Below are 27,804 nucleotides of genomic sequence, written 5' to 3'. Positions count from 1 at the left end.
TGTGCAAAGGAGGTTTAGCTTCAACAGCTGCAGTTTAAAAGCGAAATACAGGGGGAGGGATGGGACTGGGTGAAGGAGGGAGGACAGGGAGGCAGGGAGACGTGGGGAAGCTGAGACCCGCTGCTGATCCGGCCGCCGGAGCCGCTGTCATGCGGCGGCCCCTGCCCGGGCAGCCAGCGGGAGCTGCCGGGCACGCCCGGAGCTACGGAAAGGCTACGAGCGAGTTTCTGCAAAGTTTGACCCGGTTGCCTTTTTGACGCTGCAGCAGCCACCGGAGTGGGAACCCCCCCCGGCACCCCCTTTGCTCCACCGGAGAGGCTGAGACCCGGGGGCCGGCGCCGTCCCCGTGTGCATGAATGTATTGCGAGAGAGGAAGCTTGCGGCAGCCGGGAGGCGGAGGCACCGACCCTGCTTCTCTCACCTCCCCGGGCATCTAGCAAAGAGGAGAAGGAGAAAAAAAAAAGGCGAGAGAAGGAGCCTCCCCCCCCCCGCACCCCCCCCGCCGCACCTCGCCCCCGCTCAGCGCAGGGAGCCCGGCGCGGTGCGCGGCGGCGCGGCCGGTGCTCGGCGCTGCTCCCGCCGCCGCGGGATGCTGCTGTGACCCCCCGCGGGGCCCACGCGTGTGCGGAGCAGCCCCGCACACCGCCCATGAGCCCCGCGGGTTGAGCCACAGCCGGCTCGCCCGGGAGCGGCGGCAGCAGCGGCAGCGAGAGGAGGAGGAGGAGGAGGAGGAGGAGGAGGAGGAGGAGGAAGGTCGGACACCCCTGCGGAGACCCGCTCGCCGAGGAGGAGGAAGGGGAGCCGCGGGGCCGGCGTCCCCCGGACCGGTGCGTGGCGGCGGGATGGCACGGGCGGCGGTTCCGCGGCGCTGAGCGGGCGCGGAGCGGCGCGGCCCCGGGCGGCAGCGGGGGAGGTTCGTCGCCGCCGCCTCCTGCCCCGCTGCGCAGCCCCCGGAGCCCGCCTGCGCGACCAGGACCGCCGGGTTATTCTTTATGGTTTCGGCTATTTCTAAGGAAAAAGAAAGAAAAAAAAAATCAACTCCCAAAGCTGTGACATCGCCGGCGGAGGAGCCTCTATAATCCGAGAATTGGCTACTTTTTGCGTTTTCCACCCGTCGTTTCTTTCTGTTATTATTGTAATTTTTGTGCGAAAGGAAGTTATGAACAACTGCAAGTCAGGAAGTGGAAATCCACACCGGTTGTGACAAGCTGGGGCTAAAAACTATTTCATTATTTATATAGATGTGTCTATCAACATTCTGCTTTTCATCCAAAGAATAAAGGGAAATACCGGCTGGTCCTATGTTTGACGGTGAATGACAGACTGCATCTGAGGAAAGGAAGGACTAAATATATCAGCTAAGAACACCACCGTTATTTATTGAACTCAAGAGACATCTTTTTTAATCCAAAGACTGTTTGAGGGAGAGAGTTAATGGGTCATTACAAGGGGAAAAAAACATTTAAAGGCCCCTTTGCTTCTGAAGTGCAGCTAACCTCAAAATAGGAGCAGTACTTGTAAGACAGATACTCAAATTAAGGCTTTACGTGATAAATTTTCTATCCTATGGATATCAGTTTTGAGATTACAAACCAAGAAGATCTGTAATTGATCTAGCACTAGATAATTTCAATGCCTAATATTCCCCAGGATTGCTGGAGTACCCTCGGAGCTGCGTTGGACTGTACTCGGGTTATGCCATGGGCTGTATTCAGAGCATTAGCTGCAAATCCAAAGTTTTCCGGGAAAGTATTTCAGTGATTGAAGTCAAAGCCTCCATCGATCCCATTCCCACCAGCATCGACGAGTCCTCCAGCGTGGTCCTGCGCTACCGGACCCCTCACTTCCGAGCCTCTGCACAAGTCCTGGTGCCCCCTATTCCCAAGAAGGAGACCTGGATCGTGGGCTGGATCCAGGCTTGCAGCCACATGGAATTTTACAATCACTACGGGGAACAGGGAATGTAAGTATTTCCAAAAGCGTGTGCGGGTGCGTTTCTCCAGCGGGGAGAAACAGCGGGAGGATCACGGCCTGGCTGGGAAATGCTGGATTAATCCAAAAATTAAAATCCGGTAGGTCTGAAATCTAAAACCTGGCCCTTCTGAAACTTAACAGGACTTTCTGATATGTTTAAAATACAGGAGAGCTTGTCTCTGCCCCTCTAAAGGAGTGCGCGTTCTTCTCTTCTAAAGGGAATATGCCCAAGCCCCAACCAAAACCCACTTGTTCTGTTAGGAACCCAAAAGCAACACTGTATTTCATAACAGCTTTTAAGAAGCACTGGAGATCCTGAAATCCCTATCGTTGATGCACCTTTTAGCCGAGGGGTTCCCCTGATGGCCAGCTTCTCCCTTTGGCATTGCTCCCCATCCCTGATGGGGTAAAACCACACATTAACGACCCCCGGGGAAACCCAAGGGCTGACACTTGTGGCTCGGTGCCGACCCCAGCGTGCGGTGCTGCTGCTGCAGTGGCCCATGGCTTGAGCTCCGCAGCCCACCAGCTCTAGGAACAGACTTTTAACGTCACAGGAGGAATCCTGCATGCTTTGCCCACGGTAGCAGGCAACCAACAGGAAAAGAACAAGGCGGATTTAACCCACTGATAATTAAACCCTTTGCATCACCTTGGAGCAGGGTGAAAATTTCACTTTACCATCATTTTAAATAATGTAAGAGTGGGAATGTGTAGGTATCTGTGTCAGGTAGGGGGAATCTAGGGGCTGTTTGCACACTGAAACCCTAGTGTTACAGGTCAGACAGTCATAGTGAGACAGCAGTGAGTCAAATGAAAATGTCACCTCCCTACTGTGAAAAGTCATCTCTCCCCAGTCCCCCACCAGTTCACCAAACGCCGGTGCAAGCTTTGGCCTGTAGTTAAACCAGCAACAGCACCTGATCTCCGAATGCCTGCACAGAGCAGCAATTCTGCAACTCACGGTGCTGGGCAGCACCGGGTGCAGCCTCCTGGTGCAGCAGAAATCTGTCTGTCCAGCCACAGGGACCAAACCCGACCGCAGAGCTGGCAGATGGTTTGGTGGCTGGAGGTACCGACACTGCCCTGTCTCTGGGGGCAAGGGAGAAAGGATGGGTTCTCCGATGTAAAGCTAATACATGTTGTAAGATGTGGACCAGAGGGAAGGGCACGCCGAGGAGCAGCCCTAAGTGACAGACTGTCCCCTCCTTCTGTCCCTGCGTCCCCTCTCTGCTCAAGCAGAAAGTGCCTTGAGAAGCAAACTGGCACCTGGCAAACCCCAGCAGCGAGGCTCAGCAAAGGACAAGACCAGCTTAGCTTGATTTTAAAAGTACTTACAACAGGCCCGAAATCTGTAGGTTTTTTGGCTCCATCACCATCTTTAGCAAGGACAATTTGTTGCTCAGATGTTCCCAGTTCCAGGCCTTTGGGATTTGCATGTGTAATTCTCAGGCTCATTTAGAAATCCTGTCTTTAACGGCCAGCTGCAAAGGAAAAAAAGAGAAGTCCACTGTGTATAAATACAGCTCGCATCCACCGAAATAAAGAGGACCAGGCAGAAAGCTATTCAGCTAGTGCTGCAAACCTCAACACATCCTTTTAATTCTCTGCACCTGAGTTCCCCTGTGTTTAAAAGGGTGATTTGGTACAGTCTTCCCTTGCTGGAATGCTTTGAGACAAAAAAAGTTGTATCTACAAGCTAAGTGCTGTAAACAGGTAGTCAGATTTAAATATTGCAGCTGTGTAGGAGAGCTATTAGCCAGAAAATCATGGAAACAAAGATTTATTATTTTTTTCCCTAGGAGGTTCACTGACATTTAATTGATATAAAAAAGAGTTACCCAAACATACGGAGGAATTGGTCTGCCCCGCTACTCTGTTTCTGTAGACCATCGCCATCTGAAAGCTATAAATAAAGGTGTTTGGGGGCAAAGGCTTCTTTTTAATGCCATTGAAACATGCTCTTGGAAGACCTTTATGTAGAGAGACACAGGACACAGACCTCTCTGAAAGGATGGGCCAAGCCTTTAGCTGATGTAACTCAACATAATCCCACTGACCTCCACAGAGCTACACTGATTTATGCCAACAGAGTGTTTGTCCCAACTTTCCATGATGAAGAGACTACTGCAACACACGTATTTTTCATCACTGGCGTGACAGGCAAACAGAAAACTCCAAATAATAATAATAATAATAATAAAACAGTCAGTCAACCAGAGCATTAATACTTACAGCAGGCTTTGGATTAATTTTTCACTTTTATGCTCCAAAGTTGTTAGCTGTGCATAAGCTGGCCATTATGTTGAGGACAGAAACAGCTGAGAAATACTGGAGCAGATGGAGCTGTGCATAACGCTCCTATAGGGATGTCAGCTACAGAAGGGATAATTTAGACACACACGTTTAAAGTGGCACTGACAATTTTGGGGGCTAAATGCAGTATTTTTAAAGGAAAATAAAGCTCGGATAACATGTCAATGATGGAATAATTTTACATGCAAGTCAGTAGGTGCTGCTGGGAACATGAAACCCCCAGTGTGAGGATGTGGATGTGCTCTCTGACCCCCCCTCTGTGCAGAACTGGGGCAAACTCGCCTTCATCCCCATGGCTGGTGTCACTGCTCTGCCTGAGCAGGGTTCCACCACAAACCCTCAAGGGAAAGATGCTGCTGTGCAGCGGGAGGCAGCAGGATCAGGCCTCAGAGCTCTGACCTGCGCAGGAGCAGCGGGACCAGTTCCCCACTGGATGTCCTGGGCTGGGTGCTGGTTTCTGCCCCGGGTTGTGCAGCAGCTGCTGGGACCCGTGTCGGCAGCCAGGCGATGTGGGAATGGCATCACCCAGCCTTGTTTCTGCATCTCCATGGAGATGTGCGAGAAGCGATGCAGATGGAGATATGCAAAACGGAGAGATAAATAAATCAGAGTTTGAATATGATCAGCCAAGGATTTGGAGAAGTTTTAGGTGTATATTTCTCCCCAGAAGGACCCAATGGGGCAGCTGGGCAGCATTACATCATTGCTTTACCTTACCAGGCATCTCCCTCTGGTGAGATTAAATCTTCCATGCCCTGCAGCAGAGACACAATGAACTCGAGAAATCGACTTGTCAAGAGAATAAACCCCGGTCCTCGGGAGGGAAAACACCATCAAAACCAGATTCGCCAAAGGAAAAGGGTTTTGCTTTCCGTGGGAAGCGAAGGGAGATCAGTTTGCCATGGGAATTCACTGAGGTACCCCACAGGGGTTTAGAGGAAAAGGCTTTGCTGCCCTTGCGTGTCCCCTGGCCCTTACCTGTTCTGTGAGCTCTCATCTTAGCCCAGTTAAATGGAATATCCAGTCTGACTTGAGCCTGCTCAGCTAAACCAGCAGAAAATCATCCCTTTGCCTTAGTTGCAGTTTTCTGCTACTTTTACCCCCTGAACCAACGTGCACCAACCATCACTGCCGGTTTGAGAACCGAAGCAGGAACGTGCAGCTGGAGGATGGGGGGAAGAGGCACCACAGCAGCGCGGCTGCGACAGCGGGGGAACAACAGCTTAAATTTCCTTCCTGTTCTTCGCTGTGACCCTGGCTTGAATTGCTTGATGTGCCGGAGTAGGTGAAAGAGGCGCTCTGAAGGACAATTTAAAATTAAGCAGCTTTGAATATCAGGTTTTCTTTCTTTCAGTCGGTCACAGGCGCAGGGGGGCAGGTAGGAGCAGGGATGTGAAGTACCTGGAACGGCTTTTCACTGCGCCCACACATCGCGCTGGTACCTGCACGGAGTCTGCGTGGGGCTTCTCTGAATCAGGGAGCTGATGGAAAGGCTGCATGTTGGGAAGCACAAGGTTACGCAAATCCATCTGGCCAGTGACTGATAGGAGTTGGCTTTAAGGAGCTGGGGCTGAGGATGCACTAGTGCCCTGTCTGAAGAGGTTAAATGAGTATACACACGTCTGTGCTGGATGCAGCGGGTTGGATTTGCCGTCGCTGCCCAGGCTGCTGCAGCGTTGCTTTGGTTTTTGTGGTGGGGCAGCACCTGGAGGGGTGGGGAGAAGCTGGAGACTTCATTGTGAGTGGCAGAATAGGAAGAAATGGATCCAAATGAGAATTAGGAGGATAAAACTAAAGCTGCTTGGCTGTCAGCAGCAGGGCTACGGTTGTGCCACAAGGAATAGCTCAAAGTTTCTTCTCCTGGTAGCAAGGAGACATTTGTTAAGAGAGGTTTGTTGGCAGCTCCAGTCTCTGGTGGTGCCCATACAGACGCTGAAGGTTTCTGAAGCAGCAGAAACAAGCTTGTCAGTATTACAAGCCAGAATCTACTGATTTTGGAGCCGATCAGCTCTAGTGAATCCATGAAACCAGATAGGTTGCTTTCTATTCACGCCTCTTCCCTGCTATTGTCAGCAAAGTGTTTACTGGGCACTTTCTGATCTTTCCTTGGCTCGACACCACCGCAGAAAGATGCTGATGCAGCCAAAGATCATTCCACAGCATTCTTTCCAAAAATCATCCAGAAGAGAAGTTATTGGCCTATTATTTAACATGGACAGGCTGTGCAAGCAAGGGCTGCTCACCTGGCTGGCACGCAGGCGTTGCTGTAGCAGCCGGCGAAGAGCAACCACAGCAGCACCAACCGTCAGGCAGCCTCTGCTTTTGCTCCAGTCATGGGACCATCATAAGGCCTCATTTTTCTTCTCGTTTCTGAGCTGCACAGACAAAGCGTGACGGTTTTGAAACCCCGGGGTTAACCGCACTCGCTAGAATGAGGCACCGCAGAGAAACACAGGCCAGTTTCTTCTTCCCCATTGCTGCCCACGCCTTCCCTGCAGCAGGATGCTCTGCTGAGCCGCCCCGGTGCAGCCGCGCTCGGCTTCGCGGTGGGGTTTCCCAGGCTCTGCAGACAGCACCCTGCCTTCAGCAACCATTACAACTCCACCATTTTGCTCTCATTTAAACCCTGGGCAAATCTTGAGGAGGTCTTGTAATTCTGTACTGGTCTGGGGTCAGATACACCTACTGGGAATGAAGACAGGGACAAGCCGCTCTGAGTTGCCCTGCAGTTTCTGAGCATCCTGTACCTGATTCTTCTGCCATTCACCCACCTGAATAGGCTGGACCAGCCTGGGTGGGGTTATCAGCCTCTTGTAGCATCTCAGGTCCCGGTTTGGCGCCTCCACACCCGCAGAGATGCTGTGGCTGCACCTTAGCACCACACATGTCACAGAGCAAACCTCCAGCAAATTGTCACATCTCATCCCGGGGTGACAGCCAAGCTGAGTAGCAGCCACTGTCTGAATGGAAAGTAATCCTGAACCATCTGCTGAAAGGGAGAGAAAGAGCCCCCAGATGGTGTTTCAGAGCCGGGCTGGGATGCAGGGAGGTGGGGGCTGCAGAGCACGACCTCCGCTCATCTGCCCACCGAGGGCTGAGCTCATCCAGCATCCCCGGAGCTTTTCCTTTCTCAGCTCGTGCTGAAGAGCTTGGGGGACCGCGAGCCAGGATGACACTGATTTAGAGAGCAGAGCATATAAACATCTCTCCGTGGCCGGGGGTCCTGGCAGGACTGCTCAGGGATCTCCTTTTGGCTGCCTTTGCTAAAGATTTTTCTTCCAGGGAAAGGACTCCCTCTGCCTGCTGGCTATGAGCTCAAGGAGAGGATTGCTGCAGCTGCGGTGCCGTAGCTGACAGCAGCCCATAAATCTGCGCAGGGAGATGTCACGCTTGCATAACCCGCGGCTGCTGCTAACCCCTAGTCCTACTGTTCAGAGCATCCCTGCATCCCGCAGAGCATCCCTGCCTCCCCTGGAGCATCTCTGCCTCCCCTGGAGCATCCCTGCATCCCACAGAGCATCCCTGCATCCCTGTCACACTTAACCTCCCGGGTTCTTCCCAGGATGCCCAACCTGCAAACCAGCTGCCTCCTGCCCTTCACCCCACGCCTGCCATGGCACAGGGGAGGTTTTTGCGAGGAGCCCTGCTCACATGATAAATGAGATCTTTAAACCCCCCCACGGTATCTTCTAGCGACAGCCAGACATTTACAGCCAACTGCTGAACAATCCAGTGGTTGCAAACATGGAGGCACTTCACGGTCATTAACTAATTAACAATCAGAACAGCCTTGCGAGACGATCACATTAGTCCTGGCCAGCAGAGAGAAGCAGCTTGTCCTAAACCTATGTCAGAGCCAGCTGGGCTTGATTCGTGCCCCCCCCTTCACCCAGCCGCAGCCCCCGCTTCAGCCAAGGGGCTATTTTAAGCCACAGCACGGACTTATTAAAGGCTTGGACTGTTCCCCTGACGAGCCCGAGTGCGTCCTCTCCGTCTCCCTCCCAAGATAACCCATGTCCCAGCTCGCAGTGGGAGCCGTGGGGCTGGGGGGGCTGGTGCTCAGCCCCACAGCGGGGTCAAGCACAAATGCCAGGCTGGGTGCTGCCACACAGCCTCTCCTGCCACCTCGGTGTTGGGGACATCATCTCCAAGTGGCAGGGAGGGCTGGTTTGTAAGCAAGAGGCAGAAGGTACATTAGAGCCACCTCTGCCAGCCTGTTTTTTAAATGAATGTCCTTAAAATACCTGCTGTGCGCTGAGCACATGGTGTGTGGTTATGCCATCCTGGCGCCTTTGCTCTGCAAATATCTAACCTTTTTTTCTGAGACATTTGCAGTAGTCTGCTTCTATTGGCACATCTATTCTTAAGAATTAAATTGGAAGTTAATAAAAAAAAAAAAAGTATATATCCCAGTTGTGCATCAAGCATTACAAGGTGCCAGAGGACCATTTCCACTTATTTTCTTGCTAGAAAGAGTGACCTTTCTGTCAGTCCCGCAAGCGCAGCGCGCAGACGCCCGGCTCAGGCAGTTTTACAAGCTGGCTGACCTCGGTTCCTCTGATCACTGTAACACCATCCGCAGCCCCCAGCCGCGTGTGCAGCCTTTGAACGGGGTCCTTGCTCGGGCTGCAGAAGGATGAGTTACACGTCCAGCGCCAGGCAGACAGCGGGGAGGGACAGGGGCTTATCCAGAGAGAAAAATGAGTGTTTGCAGGTAGGGAGTCAAAAGAAAGAACAGAATGGGGCAGTGGGGAGCTTTATGGTCCGTTTGAGTTACAGAATCGTAGAATCATTTTGGTAGGAAGAGACCCTCAAGATCATGGAGTCCAACCATTCCCAGCACTGCCCTGTGTCCCTGAGAACCTCATCTCCATCTGTCCAACCCTCCAGGGATGGTGACTCCAGCACTGCCCTGGGCAGCCTGTTCCAATGCCCCACAGCCCTTTGGGGAAGAAATTGTTCCCAAGATCCGACCTAGATCTCCCCTGGTGCAACTTGAGTCTGTTTCCTCTTATCGCTTGTTACTCGGGAGAAGTCCTTGATTTTAGTTCCACTGCTGAGGTCTTCTGTCACCTCACCCCCAGGGCCAGCTCTGAGCTTGCCTGTTTTTCTGCTGGCACGGGTGATTTTGGGCTTTTGAGAGGGAGAAACTGAGCCCTGAGCCCCATTCTCACTGGCACAAGAGTCAGGAGATCCTGACCACAGCGCTGGAGCGAGTCCCTCTGCTCAGACAGCAAGAAGATCCCTGCAGCACTGGATTTCCTCCAACACCGGAGCTTTCCTGAGCACCCACCCTTCGCAGCCTCATGTGAACACCGACATATTTTGAACCACTCCAGGTGGCCACCGGTCCCGCGAGGACAAGCCTGGTGGTGGTTCTTTGGTGGTGTTTAACAGCAGGACAGATTTACCTGATCAGTCCTGGAAGTTTGCAGACACAGATTTAACAGCAGGGGTGAGCTCCTTCAGCAGGATGGCATGAAAGGCACGAATTCCAGTAAAAGCAAAAGGGGGAATGCATTAAAAACTCCTTCTTGTCTTTCCATCATCTGTCTTTCCTTGAAGTCCAGCATTTTTCTAAACAAATTAATTAATGCATTATCCATAATTTGTTGTTAATTGTGGCAGGTCAAGTTGGGAGCTTCCAGATCTACTGGAGGGTAAAATCCAGGCCATCAGTGACTCAGACGGAGTGAACTATCCCTGGTATGGAAACACGACAGAAACCTACACCATCGTGGGGCCCACCAAGAAGGAGTCCAAGTTCAACATCAGCATGAACGACAACTTCTACCCCAGCGTGACGTGGGCAGTGCCCGTCAGCGAGAGCAACGTGGCCAAACTCACAAGCATCCACCGGGATCAAAGCTTCACCACCTGGCTGGTGGCCACCAACACGGCCACCAACGAAATGGTGACCTTGCAGACTATCAAATGGCGCATGAGGCTGGGCATCGAGGTGAATCCCAGCAGACCCCTGGGGCAGCGTGCCAAGCTGCAGGAACCCTCTGCTCAAGAGCAGCCCCAGGTCCTTAGCAAGAATGAGCCAATACCACCTAGTGCCCTTGTCAAACCCAATGCCAATGATGCTCAGGTACTCATGTGGAGGCCAAAGGATGGACCACCACTTGTGGTGATACCTCCGAAACACCGATAATACAAACCTGACGTCCCGGCACCAAAACGGAGGGGAAAAAATTAAAACAAAAAAAGGCAAAACAATCACTTAGGTATTAGAACACACATGTATAACGAGCAAAATAAAAATGCACTTTTTATTCATTCAACAAATGCAACCATTCTACCTTCTCCCATTGGGACGGATTTCACTGTGCTAAAGCTAAAGAGGAGACCTGTGGCGGGGTCTGTCTCATCACTGGATTCCTAAGGGAAGAATCTGACACTGATGTCTACCCGTATAGCTTTTTATTTTTCTTCCCTATCTTAGTTACTGTTTGAACTCAGTCTCATTAGCTTGTCCAGACTGCCCAGAACAATAAGAACGTTCTATTTGGGATTTTAAGGTTATTTTTTTTTCTTTTTGATTGAGAACAAAAGTTCGCGGAGCAAGAAGTTGACTGTTTAAGATAAGGATTTTTTTTTAAGCTGTAAGGTTCTGAGTTGCAAATCCAAGTCATGCGGCCTTATGTAGACTTTGCTTTGCATTGCCAAACTTTTGCCTTAAAGCTATGTTTGAAAAACAGCAAAACCACCACCAGGCAGAACGGCCTTTCTACAGAATTTTTTGGGAGAAAGCTTTGGAACAAGGAGCAGATCGCCGATGTGTCACAGGCTGATGGATGAAAAGGGCACAAGAATGGAAGAAGCGTGATAAAAAGAGAAAACAAATCTTCCTAGTTTTAAAACCTGGAACAAGGAAGCATGGAAATAATCTCAGTTTCAAAGCAATGCAAATAACCAACCTGCTGTGGGGTGTCTCTCGAGTGGGAGCTATGAGGCTTCTCCCCACTTTGCAGAAGGGGCAGCAGGGACGTGCTCCGCTTGCACGGGGGGTATCCGCCTCCTGATAGCATCACAATTTGGGATCATCTCACAGCTGGAATTGTGGCCCCGGGAGTCAACATAAATCGAGAAGGGGGGATGTCCCACTGTGTTTGTCTTTAGGACACGCAGATGTTTTCGCCCAGCTTGTTCACGGTCTCACCTTCTCATGGCGTAAAAGCCAACGGCTCGTGCACCAGCTGTTGTTGGGTGAAGACCTGTTGTCCTGTTTGCCCACAATATCCAAATGACGGTGCTGTAAGAAAAGAGCAGGATATAAAAAAGGATCCTTCTGAAGTCACTGGAGATGCATGGGTGTAAGCAAGGGCAGATCTTATCTACCGACTCTACCCAGCAATATCCATAATTCAGGAACAGCCACGTCTGGAAATAACAGGCAGCCCTTCCTAGCAAACAGTGGGAGCAAAAGCTATGGAAAACTCTTCTTCCCGTGATAACAAACCACATTGGGGTTAGTCAATAACTTTCTTCCAAATGACCTCACGATCTACACGACTGTCAGGAGTGGGGCACAGGCAGGACCTTGCATTGCCACGCACAGGGAAGGCGCAAGCAGGGAGCACCCGAGTCTGGGGTGTAGACCCTCGGGTAAATAAGGTGCATTTGGAGCAGGAGGTGGAACCTGTAGGTTTTCATAAAGACCAGATGGCTTCAGAGAGAAGCAGATGCACTTCTGCAGGGGAATGGGGCTTGAAGGAGCCGGGTTTGCAGGCAGAGGAAGTTCTGCAGAGGTGGCATCTGGAGCACAGGGCACGGGACAGAGGATCTGCTCTCTTGCTCCAGCACACGGCCTGGGGCAGATCGCTTCCCTCTCTCCTTCCCCTAGAAGATATTTCTTCCTCTTATTAACAATTTGCCTCAAGAGCTGTGACTGAGGAGAGCTCTGCGTGCCAGATACAAGCCTGGCCCTGCTGAGCTGGTCTGAACAGGTCTCACAACCCCACACACGCTGCTCTAAAGGCTCTCCCCTCGGAGAGGCACCACTTAGCTGCTATTGTCACCTTCAACTTCCATACAGGACGTTACCAGCGAGAAGTTCTCCCTCCTCCTCTCTCCAAAGCCACACACACCGTCTACTTCGGCAACAGGTTGAACATCACCACCTGGCTGGGGAAAGCATGCCCAGAAGATACGTCCCCCACCGTGACAGTCTCAAACCAGCAAACGAGGACCCTGTGTCCCTGCAGACCCCGTGTCAGGGAGCTGCCCTCCTCACGCACCGGTTTTCAGAGATGCTCGGCCACAGAGCTGCTCTCTCCAGCGGGCAGATGTCCGAGGTAGGAACCCCAGCATTACAAGCAGCTTGCAAGCAAATGGACTGGATCAAACCCAAATCCACAAGCCAAAGGTTGCCTAAGTCTAGGCTTTGGGACTACAAAGGATGAAGCTAGGGAGACTTTGACTTGCACAGTCACTCTGTATTAAACTCCATTTTCTCACATGGATTCAAATCCTAACTATAGCTCTACTGGCACAGCCATTTGGGACTTGTCTTTATTTTCTCCTAGGCAATACATGCAGAAGAGGACAAAATGTGAGCTGCGGGTGAATAGCTGATAATGTTTGGATGCATCTTGGCTGCCGCTTAGATGCACTTCTGGGTGGTGCTGTGGATGGGAGCAGAAGGGGTGTTTACGTCTGGTATTCACTTTGTCTCCAGGTGCTGAGTACTTACAGTTCTCACTGATGTCGGCATGGGTCGAAGAAATCAGACCCAGTTGTCTTAATTAGCTGCACAAAGGAATTCCAAGGCAAGATTTCTTCTCAGTCACCAAAAACCACATTCAGGGAACACCTACGTCCTTTTCCACTTAGCTTTGTGTTGGACTTATTTTCCCCATACATTAAGTAAATCTGGTTCCTCCTACTCCCTCTACCTGGTGGACTGGATTCATCCATGCAATTTGATAGTAACCTCCTGGCTAAGTTGTCCTGTTGCACTGAATAGACCCAGCTGAGCAGTAAATTTGAATTTCACATTGGGGTCGGCTTTGCATGGACTTCTCCCTTCCCAAAGAATGCCTTTCTCCCGTGCCTAGGTTGAAACGTGTCCCTCCACCTCCATTCACATCACCAGACACGGCATAGGAAAGTGATGCTGCCTCTTTGGAGATCTCGTGCGTTGTGATTTAAAGTGATGGTTTTTTTTTTCTTTCCAATGCTGCTTTGCTACAAAACTGACGGGGACAGATTGAATTTAAAAGGGACAGGTGCTATAGACATCGCTGGTTAAGAGCCATGTGGTTAGAATGGGGATTGACAGGGTCCCGACAGGGGCTAAAATGTCTGGGGCCCTGGGGCATCCTGCGCTGAGTAAGGTGGTCAATGAGCAGAGGTAAATAAAAAGCATTTTGCAGAACCAGGAATGCACAAAGGATACGCTGGGAAGTGATGGGGCACCAACACGGGATCCTGTGAGCTTGTCTCTGCCTCACCTCTCCTGTCAGTGATGCTTTATGGCCCCAAGTCACCCCAGGAGCTGAGAGCGTAGCCTGAGCATCCCTGTCCAAATCCCGTGGTGGTCCAGGGCTCGTTTCCTACCCTTGACACCAAGATGAGTGTGGCAGGAGAGTGATGGTCCCTCATAGAGTCAACGAAGATCTCGAGCAGCGTTGGGAGGGGTGGACCGGTGGAGAACAAGGCTGGGTTTGGGCAGGGGGGTCGGGCAGGGGCTGCCGAGCCTCGGTGCTGCTCTCCCTCCTGCCCCGGCTCCTGGTGCAGCAATAAGAATTGTCCTTGGTCTTGCAGAGATACTGTGAAAACAAACCCAAGAAGTATTGAGTCTGGACACTTACAGAGATGTAAAAAACCCAAACCCCTGCTTTTATAACAGACAGAGAAATAAAGTGAAGTTTTCAAACAGGTCTGCCTAGAGTCGTTTGGGCGGTGGCTGTTTTTAAACAAACGGCTGCACCACCTCTGCACTCACGTTTCAAGGTGACGATAAACACTCTGTTTACCATGAGTGCCTTTTCTCCCCATTTCAGCTCTTACGCCGCATCCGAGCGTGGAGGCTTCTGGTTAAAAATACCAGCCGGCGTCCTGCAGTTTTCACTGCCAGGCTGCTGTGCACCCTGTGAGGGCAGGATGGAGCCGAGCCGGTTGGCGCGGGCAGCAGCCAAACTTCCACAAGTTCAGTCTCCTGCTGTTTGCTTACTTAGCAAAAGCCTGGTCAGATGTGCGCTGTAAATACCGCATCTGGAGAGGCGCAGCGGTTCGGCCAGGCTGCGGTACCCCAGGCAGCAGAGAGCAGCTCTGCCCTTTCCAGGCAGGGCAAACAAGAGGTTAAAAGCTGCAGCAGCATACAACTGGTTTGCGAATACCACGCTGTATTAATTTCATTATTTCCCCCCTCATTTTTCATATTTAGGTTCAGTAAAGAAAACTGTCGACATCATTTTCAGAGAGCAGGGGGTGCCTGGCCAAGCAGCAGCACAGCTCCCGTGCCATCCCATTCATCCACGGGTCCCAACCCTGACACCATCCAGATCTGTTCTCCAGCTCCTCCTGCCACGGGCCGGTCCCACCACCAGCTCCCTTCCCACCTGCTGTGCCCCAGGGCAGACACACATTGCTCTTTTGTTTTGTTCCGTCAATAGTTTTCCTACTCTGATCCAACCTGTGAAAAAGCATCAAGGCTTCTCCAAAAAGCAGCAGAACAAAGATTTGTTCTGCTGCAAGACGATGCTGCTGCATCCACCAGCTCCCACCCACCACCCTGGGACCCTCTGCCCAGCTGGGGCTTTCCTGGTGTGTGCCCTGAACACAGGGCTGGACCCCTACCTGTGGGGCACCCACTGACAAGATGCACCTCACGCCGGTGTCCCCCCTTCGCTGCATCTCCCTGGAGCAAACAAGAGCCCATTATTAGTCTGTTGTGCCCCTCGAAGGTTGTAGCCAACCTTTGCAGCTCCAGAGCCTTTTGCACAGTGCTGCCGGGCAATGGGAAGACCTGGTACCATCATCCACAAAGCACAGAGGTGCGTGACCACATCAACAACCACACGGTTTGGGAAGCTCCAGCAGCACATTGCAGTGACACAAACCCAAACGCTGCAGGGGAAGGGGAGGAATGAATCGTACGGGAGGTCACGGCTTGAGGAATGTGCACGGATGGAGCCTGAGCAGACGACGGGTTCTGGGTGGGACTCCTTTCCATGGTGGAAACTCTCCGGCCTCATCTGTTGGTAGCAGGTTAAATTTAGATGTCCTAGTTTGGGAGGGAGGGCAGGGTGGGGAGGGGACACCAGCCAACTCACAGCTGTTTTGGGCAACACCCTGAAAGAGCCAAAAGTGCCTGGTCACTTATTGTCTGCACAGAGACCTTCAAAAGCCCCCGGAGAAGGATCAGGAGGACGGTGAGAAGGACATGGGCTGCTGAACCCAATAGAGCCCAGTTCTGGTGCTTCAGGTAACACCAACCTCCATCCTCGGGCAGCGCTGAGGCCGCAAACCAAACTTCACCTTTCCAAAGGTTTTGTCACTGGCTTCGTGATTTTCCAACCTCAGTTTTAAGCAGACTGAGGCAAGTTCCTTCCTTTGAAGAAATACCCTCTGGTCTCCATGGTCCCCGCTCAAAACCTTTTGCAGGGACTTCCCTCTGCTGATGCAAATCAAGTTTTGTTTCCTATTTCTTCTCTCTCACATCTCGGTGAGCTGTTCATGTGCTGCAGCTGCAAACACTCTTTGTATTGCTTCATGTTTTCAAGTTTCAAAGCAAAATATTTTTAGCAGTGCACTGAAGAGCCTTGAAACATCAATTAAAACAAAGAATAAAATACCACGTTGCGTTGCACGCATGTAGTTACAACAGAGCCCCGCAAACAAGGCGGATTTTTTGTGGGTCCCCACAAGGGTGCAGGAACAGTGTCCCAGCAACACCCCCGCCATAGCATTCGAGTTTTCTGGCAACACACAACTTAATTATCTCTAGTTCAGGGAATGAGCTCAGATACCGACACTGGCGGCACAAAGCGTGCCCGTGTGTGATAAAGGCATGTACGGAGAATTCCCGGCTCCGCAGCAGGGGTCAGGGACTTGTTTGCAGAGAAGGAGCTTCGTGACCTACTGGGAGGTGCAGAAAATGGAGGTGGGGACGGAGCAAGACGGTGTCACCACGGGGCCCTCGGGCAGCCGAGACAGAACCAGCGCAGCCAAGAGCACTGGTGCTCTGCGGGACACCCGTGTTCTGGAATACCAACCATCACTCAGTAAAAACCTTCAAAACAGGACATAAAATAACTCTTCTTTCTTTCTGTGCCTCTTGGGGACAAAACGACATTTTGCCCCGTTTTTTTCCAGAAAAAGGCACATTTCATTATTGCTCTTTAGCCTTCAAGGGAGCAGAAGTCCCTGGCCTGGTTTCTCCATGGGTTTGGGGAGGCCCCCCCATATGCCCCCCGAGTCTGTACCACCACCAGTGCTCTGCCACAGCGCAGCATCCCCAGCGCTCGCCCTCCCACCGCACCGAGCCCACAGCCTCGTCTCGGGAGAGGAAAAATTAAATGCGTTCTTTCATTAGGAATAATTAGGTAAAAGCCTTATAAGATTTCTTATACTGAAATGGCAGGGAAAATAAGGCACAACCACATTAGCACAGATAAAATTATAAGCTCCTGAGGAGTAGCTGTGGAACAGTCGCTGTTAGTTAGTTGGGGATTAACAACACAACTAATGAAACGAGGGCTCCAAGCCCAGCTCGTCCTTGGCTTCTTTACCAGGTCTGCCAAGACAGCGGCTTTCCGTGTTAGCAGCTTTATTCTTTGGTGAACATCTGTCCACAACAACTTGGACGGGGGCCACAAGATCACAGGCCACTAACCCAGAGAGGCCAGAACAGCTTCTGGCAACCACCAACAGGCACTTGCCAAGTCCTCCAGTCATCTGATAAACATGCAGATTTTTTTCAAAGCCGACTTTGCTACGTTTTGTGCGTATTCCTGTAGGTTTGTGGTCACGATCAGCGTCTCCGCACTGCTCGGCTCCTCCAGCAGCTGCTATGGAAACGAGGAGCAGCACCCGCTTCTCAAGGGCAGATAGTTCAGGGGGTTGGATTTCCAGCCACGATTCTGGAAGCATTTCCAGAATAATGCGCATTCGGTCAGGATCTGCAGTCACTCCTACAGCCCTTCACTTGCAGAGCGTAAAGGAGTTAAACAGGTAGCACAGCAGGGATGACCCCCAACTGCTCCCATCATTCCAAAGAAGAACCTTTAAATGGCTCCGCATGCCTACGTCGCATTCTTACCAAGCCAATCTTCTCCATAGCAAGAGGTTTATTCACTATCGGGGGAGCGCAGCTGATATGGCCTTGCTGGGAGGTGTCGCATGCCGCAGCGAGGGGAGATTAATGCGAAGAATTTAAGGTCAATGGTTTGGGCCGGCTGCTATTTATAAAGAGGAAGGAAAGCAGAACAGCAGTATCGCTTCTAGGCCTTAGGAGATGTTGTATAGTCCAGGAGGGCACACGGTGACCGACCTTTGGCTGCTTCTTCCATCTCCAAAACAGCAAATTCCGGACAGTTTTCTCCTCAGTTCCAGGTCTGAGGTCCCTGGCACCCGTTCTGTTCCATGAGGGGAAGGGAGGTTATAATAAAACCCCAATAACAGCGCGTGAAATCCAGGGCATCTGGAAAACCTGCACAGCCCATGGCTTTGTAAAGCCTCTCCATGTATAACAATAAGCCCTCCTTGTACTCTATATTCCCCGTATTTCAGCGCTTTCCTTTCCAAAGGGGACCTACCCAACGTCATTCCCAGAGACAGGAAGGACACTGCACAACTAGGACAGGAGTTGGGTCAAACGCCAACGTTTTACGTTGACTTGGAAAAAGCAATTTCTTCAGGAGCTGTTGATAGATATAAGTATTAAGTTTATGACACTGGGCATGAAAACAAGCAGTTATCAACTATTTCCAGTTCCAAAAAGCAACCACATGCCCACCAAACCAGAAAAATGACGCTTGGCATCATATTGTGTGGTACTGGAAAAAGAAATCATGTTTCTGCTGAAAATAGAAAAAGCAGAAGTACCCCAAAATGTTCTGATAAGACCACCGAAATAAACCCATCCAATCTGCATGTATTCAACTAATAGATAAGCTGGTAATTCAAAAGCATTTTTCACAAAGCAACAAAACCCTGTTACATCATTTAGAGGTTTTATGGAGGTCAGATGCATCAAATAGAAAGTGTTTGTCCAGAATGCCTTCAGGGCATTCTTGAAAACATTTGCTCAGTATGTTCAAGTATAAACAGAGGAGAATTTCACAAATGCTATTGACTAACGCCAAAAGCTACAGGGAAAAGGTACAATCTCAGACATGTTAGAAGCAAATGTAGCTGACAGTAGAATCCAACAGCCAAAGCCATAAGCTGCAAAATCACTAATGCCTCTGGATGGAGGTCACACTTCTAATTCCAGGGCCAGAAGTTCTCCCTGTAACCTGAGTTCCACTTTCTGAGTTCTGTAAAATGCACAGGAAGGTAAAAATAGGAGAGCTTTTACTTCCCACCTCCCTGCTGAATGTTACTGCCAAGGGAACGTGTTCTGCACGCTGCCAGTTTCTCCTCGGATCATTTCCTATTTCTCCACTGAGCCTCTGGCTCACACATGACTCAGTTTTAGCACTTCAGTGAGATAAGTATGTGCCCCCCCCATAGTTAAAATTAGCAGGGCAAACTTCAGCCCCTTCTTAAGAGCCCAGGGTAAACAGTCACTCTCTTCAATGAAAAACACACTGGTTTACATCAGGAACCAACTCAAGGTACTCCCTTGTCTAGGCAAGGGACAAACAGCAGAAAGCCAAGTCCAGTAGGGGGCTGGTAACCACAGCACACAGCTAGTTCTAGTTGTCGGAGAATGTAGGGAGGCAACTAGGAAAGCCAAGGCCTCCTTAGAATCAAACCTGGTAAGAGGGGTCAAGAACAGAAAGAGCTTTTTCAAATACATGGCAGATAAAACTAACACCAGAGGTTCCAGTAGAAGTTGAGGAATGATCTATTAGAGAGCAGCATAGGGGAAAGGAACCTGGGGACAGCAGGATGACCATGAGCCAGCGCTGTGCTCTTGTGGCCAGGAAGGCCAATGGTACCTGGGGTGGGTTAGAAGGGGGTGGTCAGTAGGTCAGAGAGGTTCTCCTGCCCCTCTGCTCTGCCCTGGGGAGACCACACCTGGAATCTTGTGTCCAGTTGTGGCCCCTCAGTTCCAGAAGGACAGGGAACTGCTGGAGAGAGTCCAGCACAGCCACCAAGATGCTGAAGGGAGTGGAGCATCTCCCATGTGAGGAAAGGCTGAGGGAGCTGGGGCTCTGGAGCTGGAGGAGACTGAGGGCTGACCTCATTAATGTTTACAGATATCTAAAGGGTGAGTGTCAGGAGGATGGAGCCAGGCTCTTCTCGGTGACAACCAATGATAGGACAAGGGGTAATGGGTTCAAACTGGAACACAGGAGGTTCCACTTAAATTTGAGAAGAAACTTCTTCTCAGTGAGGGTGGCAGAGCCTGGCCCAGGCTGCCCAGGGAGGTTGTGGAGTCTCCTTCTCTGCAGACATTCAAACCCGCCTGGACACCTTCCTGTGGAACCTCAGCTGGGTGTTCCTGCTCCATGGGGGGATTGCACTGGATGAGCTTTCCAGGTCCCTTCTGACCCCTGACATTCTGGGATTCTGTGATCCAGCGAGATAAACCCTTCCAACACAAATAACATTGAGACGGATAAAATAGTTTAATATAGAGCAAGAACAAGTGTTGCATAAAAATAAGCAAAATCTTTTTCTTAGAAAAAAAAAGTCCAAGAACTTGTATTTGAAAGAAAAGCTGTTTGGATATTGATCGTGCAGGTGACTCATGAAGGCAGGAGCTACAGCACTTCTACAGGGGAGTTCAGGATGCTCTTAGCTTCTCCATCCGCTAAATCCAGAGGAAGATCTGTGGAGCAAGAAAAAACCAGCACAGCAATGAGTGCTAATCTCACGCAGTATTAATTCAGCAGATCTCTCAAACTTCAGTCTCCTTAGTATCAGAAGCTTATTATGAGAATTCATCAGTATTTTCAGCACCTTTCACCGATACTGCATCAACACACACTAACTAGATGTAATTATGCTTATTCTAGAGCCTACCATCTGGAGACACACCTGCTTTCTTCTGCGTGACAGGGAAACAAAGTAAAAGAAACTTGCTCAAGGAACCCTGCAGTCAGTGGCAGAGGGGATGGCAGAGTTAACCTCAGATCTTAGTCCCGTTCTTTAACTGTAAATCAGGATCTCAGATCAGCCAGAAGGGTACCGGTTTACTTCATTCCTTGTTTCAAATGGAGCAGATACTAGATTCGCACACACAGCTTGTGCACACACATCATGTGCTCAAGAAGTGGAGAAAGAGCATGATCTAACTGAAAATTCTCTTATATGAAAGATGAACCTCCTTGGAATGCACGTGTTCAGAGCTTATGCTTTGAGCTCTATGCAGTGCCTCTAGAAAGGAAATCAGAACTAGTATGTTACTACTACTTTCAAAGCTTGCTCTTGTAAACCATTTGGCTCTTCTATTCTGGTTCTATTTGTATTTTTAATGAAGATTTAGACATAAAACGGTACTTACGTGTTAGACGAGCCGAAACCAAACCCTAAAAAGAAATGCAAGATTGGAAAAATAATTGTTAAAAGGTAACATGAATGCATAAGATTTGTAGTAAACGTCCCCTCCCACACACAGATTGAAAACCACTTCTTTCCTGCCTTAGGCCAGGCAAGGAGTGATGGGCAAACAATAAAGTCAAATCTCCATCTAGAAGAAAAGTGACTTAGTTCCTGAGAGGGCTTTGCTTTCACTGCTCATCCGCTACGGCCATTAATTAGTAGCAAACACATTAAATGTGCCTGGTTTATTCACCTCTCCACGAAAACAGAGGGCTGCGTTTTGAAGATGGAGTTTGTGCTTAAACACAAGGCAGCGGTGACAGGCTGACCCACGAACGTGGCACCTCTCACTGCACCCTCACTGAATTACAGCAGATAAAGGATTGGCTATTGGTGTTCTAGCTCAATTTTGCAGCGTATATTCTTTTGACAGTAAGTACTTACACACAGATACCTATGCCCACGGTACTGAAGAGATATTCGTTATTTCTCAATATTTTCCTTTGAGAAGAAAGAACAACTCCACAAAAAGGAGCAAAAAGCAATAATCTGATGAGGCGTGCAGAAGAAGAGTGATTTATTGACACGCCACAGCATATCAGTGATGGAATTAGGAGATAAAGTCTGAGAAGGTGCTACACCCCACCCTGCAGCTCAGTTCTCAAGATTGTGGTGCTTTCCCTATAGCAGGACCAGAACCAGGGAGATTTTTGATGGGGAGCCAAGGAGTCACACCTCAGTTCCAGGAAAAAATGAGGACATGGGGCCTGTTAGGTTCGTTATATTTTAGCTTCTCCTACCTCCTCCACTGGTCCCAAAAGCTGAAAATCCACTGCTTTGTGTGCCAAAACCAGTGCCCTGTTGTGACAGTGAGCCAAACGTCGGGGTATTTTGATTTGCTAGTGTGCCGAATGATGCCGTATTGTTACTGGTACCGCCAAACCTGCAATTTAAAGACAAAAATTGTGTTTGCAAGCATCTTCTCACTTACCCTGGAAGTCTGTTCTCATACCTGCAATGAGAACCATGCAATCCTGAAGCAAGGATACATCAGAAGAGCGAGACCACCCAATACGAATACTTAATAATTGTTCATTCTGGAAACAGACTGCCTGGTTTGGGAAATAATATTGTAAATACAAGTGTCTGTTCAGCCTACATTCTTAACGTACATCAGGCATGAGGGCAAATATGTTCATGCTTACACAGGGTACATTTTCAAGTGCTTAGAAATACCAACTTCAGCCATCAAATAGAATGTATTAATTCATGCTGTGTGTAGTTTTCACGCTTTAAGCTCTGACTTACAACATGAGCTGACAGCATGTTAACCCACCTCTCCATCCATCCATCCACATCTAGATGACTTTAAAAAAATAAACAAAACCCACATCAAAACACATCTCTCCAGATAAAAGACAGCCCTTGTAGCAATGTGACAAACAACTCACCTGGTAAAGGAAGTCACCTCTCCTATCTCAGACACCGTCAACCGTACACACGCTACTGCCACACACAGCACGAGATACAACGGGCAGTTCAGTGACTTTGTGTCTCTGGTCCCACTAACCCCTGCTTTGGCTCTTGACCCATGTACCTTGCAGAAAACTTCAGCTCAGAACCGCAAATGTGGTTTTCCCAGCAAGGGTAGAACATGTTTTGCAGGTCTTTTTTAAAAGAAGCAAGATGGGGTGATGCATTTGAGAAGGAGAGGTTTCTACAGTGCTCCTTCTCATCAGGGCTGTGCCACTAAACACACAAATCATGTCTACCCGGTGAAACAGTGACAAGTAAACTCGTGGTTCAAACCGCTCCTTGCAGTTGCAACTGGAAGAACATGCCTGCTGAAAAATGCTAAGCACACTTGGAGCACACAAACAGCTTAAGCTATGAACAGATGACTTTTTTAAACATATAAAAGGCATGAGATATAGTCATTGCCTGGTAACAAGCAAGTCAAACCTATCTTGCCCAGATTTTTAGGGCTTTTGCAAAGCTCCTATACAAAAGAGAATTGAGAGGCACTTGAGGTTACCTGATGAAAGCAAAACATTATTTGCTCACGAACAGTCTGAACTGCAGACTTTGAAGAAGTGTGGTTTCTATTTTTGATGCTGAAGTCATTTATCAAGTGATGCAGATTTTTCAGAATTGAAGCAGCAATGAATCCCACGTTAGCAGGGTGATCTCGGGAACTAATACTGCATCATGTACTGGCAAGTAACTTTTCTGGATCTGGCATTTTTAAAATTGTACTTCAAGAGAAAGGCAGAAAGGAAGTCCTGTACATGTGCTACGAGACACTGCAGAATTCAACTATTCTTCACAATTTTGTGGTGAGATTTGGAGCTTTCTAAAGCTGCAGAAGAACCCAGGTGAAGCTCCTGCAGTGCAGGGGTGTCCTGGCTGATGGGTTCCTGCCCAACCTCACGGGGAATTAACAACTTACACTTCTGGATGGTCTAATGTGCCTTACGTAAAGGCAGTTCCTCCTGAAACCAAAGACAAACACTTGTGAAATATGTAAACACTTAGACTGGGAAGACATCCAGTTTCCTCTTTTCACTGGAAGGTTTTTATTTGTGTTTTTTTTTAATTGGGTCTATTTGGTCTGAATGCAATTGTAGGGCACCGCAGAGCTGCTGGCTGGTAGTGTGGTGTTGAAGAAGTGCGTTCGCTGCCTCTTACAGAAGCTGCTTTTCAAGGTTTGAAATTCTGTATTTGCTGAACAAAACAAGGAGTAAAGTGCTGTCTGCTCTGGTGCCAAGCAGAGGCTTAAGGCATAAAGAAACAGGTAAAAACAATCAGTGTGGGATAAACATAAATTGCTCTGGGAGCACAGACTGTTACAAACGCTTCCTCCCACCCCTCAAAGGTGAGAGAACAGACTGAATTCTCATCAGGATCTCCAGCCCAAAGCTCACAATGGATAAGGTGGCTAGACAGTCACGGATAATGATATTTATTATTTCTCTGTGCTAGACAGTTTGTAAGCCTAGATCTGAACTCAGTAAGTGCGCACACAGAAAACACTCCTGCATTCCCTTAGACACTTGCGAGATGATTCACATTTCTCCCCCGGTTCCTAAAGCTGAAGATTCAACGTGGTAGTTTCAGCATGAAAACAACACACACATCATTTCCTTGGGGGTTCATGTCTTTGTTTTATGCCTTAAGAACCAACCAAACAACAAAAAAAAAACCAAGCCAAGGACACTTGGAGCTTAGCAATCAATCACAGAATACATTTTTATGTTAACGTAGAGGTAACAAAGCACAATAGATTTTGTCACGCAATATCGCTTCCCCAGCCCCTGTTGCTTACCCGAATCCTCCAGCGCTGGCGGCTGCTGTACCCTCGCCGAACACTTTGCCTCCCGTTGAGCCCAGAGGGCTTGAAAAGGTTGGGGCTGAACCGAATGCTGGCACCCCTCCGAACCCAGGGGATCCCCCGAAAGTGGGAGGGCTGCCAAACACTGGAGCAGCACCGAAGCCACCTGAGCAAAACAGAGGCAAAAACAAACAAACAAAAAAAAAAAGGGGACGAGAACATCACGTAAAAAATAATGCAGAAAAGCAAAAACTAGATTTCAAAGCAGACAATCTCCATTCATCTTATCATATGGACACAGCATTATTTACAAGAGTAACTGTCACAAAGCTCCCAACTGCGGGGTATTTCATGACAAAAGACATGGATGAGAAAAGTGCCCGAATGCATGCAAAAAACTGCAACTGAATTAAGAGAATATTGTGAAGAAAACCACATTCTGGGTCGCTTGAACATTTGAGGACAAAATCAACTCAAGTCCCGGAGCTGTACTAAAAAGTGGTGATAGATCACACATGCTTGCACACTGTGAAGGAATTTCTATTTGCTTTATATGAAAAGGACCAATATCTTAATTGTGAGACAGAGAGCACGCACAATAACCAAGTTATAGTAGGAGTAGATACAACAGGCGATAGACTGATGCTTCTACTATTATAAAAAAGACAAATCCATCCTTCATCATAAAACTATCACTTATTATCAGAAATAAAACTTAGCTTATGTAGTAATTTTAAAGTAAAGCTCTGCTCATCAGCATTTAAACAAGTTACTCTCCAAATGAACTGAATATAACAATGCAGAATGAAAAGTCTCCTGTAAATGTCAACTTCATGAACGTTTGCTGCTGTGGTTTGGTTGCAGCGTTTTACCCTGGCTCCACACCTAGAACTCCAGACAAATGTTCCGTCCTGCGCACAGCACTTGATCCATGCAAATGCTGGAACTGCAAGAACTCCCCAATGCAATGGGTAAGTCTCCCCAATTCTTAAGATCAGAGAGTAGACAGCAAGCTTGTTTTTGAGGTGCTCCAGTGATGGAAGAAGATTCAGGAGGTAGAGGTTTATTTAATTCTGGTTTAAGTGGTGGAAATGATTCCTGTGGGGAACCGAGAACTGAACTCTGCTCTTGGCAATTTCTGTTTGGGGTTTAGCTGCCTTCTGCAACTTGGTATAGACTTGTACCAAGACTATTTTACTGTGTTCATCCGTTGATATTGCTGGCCTGTTTCTAACTGACACCGTGGAACGTGAAGGACACCTGCTCTTTTGTTTGACTAGTGCTGGGGACTGGGATACCACCACGCATTTCAATACCCGGGGTGAAATTCCAGTCCGTGCCAAGGTAATGGATACTGTTTGGCTGTAAACACAAAAGGTCTGGAAAAAATAAATGCTAGGCTTGAATTATTTAAATGCAGATCAGGTATCTTGTGATCTCTGTCTCTAGGAAGCTAGAGTATTTATCACAGGGGCTGAAGCTTTGCTCAGCATAGGCTCATCTGCAATGGATATTAGCAAATACTGGAGAAAGGAAAATGAAACACGCAAGTAGTGAAACCAGGACAAAGGGGGATTCAAATAAAGTAAACCCCTCCACTGCAGCTGGGAGAGGAAGAGGCATCAATCATTTCAATACTTAGCAAATACAACCAGAGGAGGGAGGATCTGAGGGGCTCTGTGTGAGTGGATGTGCCTTCTGCAGAAACCTCTTGAAAATCCTATCTCTAGAAGAATTTTGAAACCAAAATAATCAAAAGCAAGGGAAGAGTCACTGGGTGAATGAAAGAACTTCCTTCAGCAATGTCCTTCTCCTCCTCTAGCAAAATATAACAGATAAGAAACTCAGTCCACTATCGAGCAGAAAGCAACACCCACACGTGGAGCAGACACCCAACTGCAGTGTTCACTGCAGGAACAGTCTGAGCTTAGAGAAAAGCTTTGCTCTGCCTGACCCCTTGGGCCTCCATTTGGCCTAGTAATTAACAAAATTAACATTCTGCCATTCAGTTTTAATAAACATATTACAGTCACCACTGCTTTTGTGGCTCTTTCTTTGGGCAGATGACAGTAAAAAGAAAAGAGGTTTTGTGAAATTTCCAATATTTGATTCGATTAACTCCATCGACAGAGAGAACATCTCAACCACAGAAGAAAGTGATGATGACAGGCCAGGCTGGTTTCAAAAGAAAAGGACTTGAAACGCATCTGATACACATTTTATGAAGAAGCTTTCCCATTGCAGACACCTGTGCATTCACGCACATGAAGAAATAGTGACAAAACCCAGAGTGAAGTTTGGAAGATAATATTCCAAGGAATATTTAAAATAGGAAAAACTTACTCAGTTTCCTATTCTGTACCCTTCATTGTACAGTACATAGGACCAGAAATAACTCACACAGTGCTGTGCTCTTAAACTGCAATGGGAATTTCTGGAATGAACACCTGAAAATGTAATTTACCAGGTGCTTTTCTGCACAAGAGATTGTAAATCTCTACCTTGAATCCACCAGCTAAGTCATTACATATTTTTTATTTATTGCTCAAAGACAATTCCTGTACATAATATTGAGTCCAGGCTGCAGATGTCTAAATGGTAGAATACTCTACTAAATAGCACACAGGTAAGTGGGGGGGGGTTAACAACGTACCTGCTTTGGTTGGACTGGAGAACCCAAAGCCCTGCGAGGCCACGCTTCCCCCACCAGAGCTGAAAGTGCCTGTAGGCTTCTGCTCTCCAAAAGACGAGCTCCCAAATCCAAAGGTCTTTGCTCCACTGTTTCCAAATAAGTTGGAAGAATCTGGGGAGAAGAAAAACACTCATGAAGCTCATAACAGACAATATTCCATGTTACACTTCATTAACTGGACCAAGAGAAACCGAAACCACTTTTACTTCCCCAAGCCCCAAACACAAAACGAATGCGTTGAGAACAGCACTCTGCAGAGAAACTGAGTTTTCACCTTTTCCTACACGGTTTTGTAGTTCCACCCAGCCATTCTGGATCAGATGGACCATTAACAGCCCTTTATTGCTGTAATTTAGCAAATCACAGGATGGATGATTTGTTTAGCTACATCCTGCACCACAGTCACTAACAGACAATCCCTCAAGTGAGAAATCACAGCAGCTAGAATCAGCCTCTCTTGACAACACAAGTATCAGTCCACTAGAAATTAAAGATTCTCAACTATTCTGGCAATGGCCTGTATTTCTTAGCATGACTATCTGTCAGAACCTTAAAGCAGGTGCCAAACTTTTCCAGCCTTACAGAAAAATGACACAAATTTTCATCTTTCACAAGGCTACACAAATTTTTAGCACCTAGTGGCAAGACACTGAGTAATCAAAGCTGCTCTCTGGTGAACCATCTGATTTATCTCATCACAAAACCCAGCGCTGCAATCAAGGAGGACTAAATTAGCAAGGAGAACCGACCTCAACCATTCATCCCAATGGATCATTAGAGGTGTAATAAAAGAAATGGATTTGGTCTCCCAAGACTTGAAGCGTTA

General features: G+C 48.6%; 2 protein-coding genes across 3 annotated transcripts in view; one reads left to right on the top strand and one right to left on the bottom strand.

Annotated features, from left to right (window-relative positions):
- Positions 1–739: 739 nt before the first annotated feature.
- Positions 740–14,162, top strand: FAM78A (family with sequence similarity 78 member A). Its single transcript, XM_065853879.2, has 2 exons — positions 740–1,963; positions 9,919–14,162. The coding sequence occupies exons 1-2, from the start codon at positions 1,701–1,703 to the stop codon at positions 10,445–10,447; spliced, it is 792 nt and encodes a 263-aa protein (XP_065709951.1). The 5' UTR covers positions 740–1,700; the 3' UTR covers positions 10,448–14,162.
- A 5,858-nt stretch (positions 14,163–20,020) lies between these two features.
- Positions 20,021–27,804, bottom strand: part of NUP214 (nucleoporin 214) — a 39,327-nt gene continuing 31,543 nt past the window's right edge. For both annotated transcript variants that reach the window (XM_071817517.1, XM_065853863.2), the window contains exons 32-36: positions 26,940–27,089; positions 24,281–24,452; positions 21,756–21,898; positions 20,918–20,942; positions 20,021–20,242 (exon numbers count right to left, since the gene is read on the bottom strand). In XM_071817517.1, coding sequence (XP_071673618.1) covers positions 20,209–20,242; positions 20,918–20,942; positions 21,756–21,898; positions 24,281–24,452; positions 26,940–27,089 — 524 coding nt within the window. In that variant the 3' untranslated portion in view covers positions 20,021–20,208. The remainder of the gene's footprint in view (positions 20,243–20,917; positions 20,943–21,755; positions 21,899–24,280; positions 24,453–26,939; positions 27,090–27,804) is intronic.

This window comes from Patagioenas fasciata, chromosome 20 (assembly GCF_037038585.1).
Source record: "Patagioenas fasciata isolate bPatFas1 chromosome 20, bPatFas1.hap1, whole genome shotgun sequence".
NCBI classification, from domain to species: Eukaryota; Metazoa; Chordata; class Aves; order Columbiformes; family Columbidae; genus Patagioenas; species Patagioenas fasciata.
This window is presented reverse-complemented; position numbering and strand designations above follow the sequence as displayed.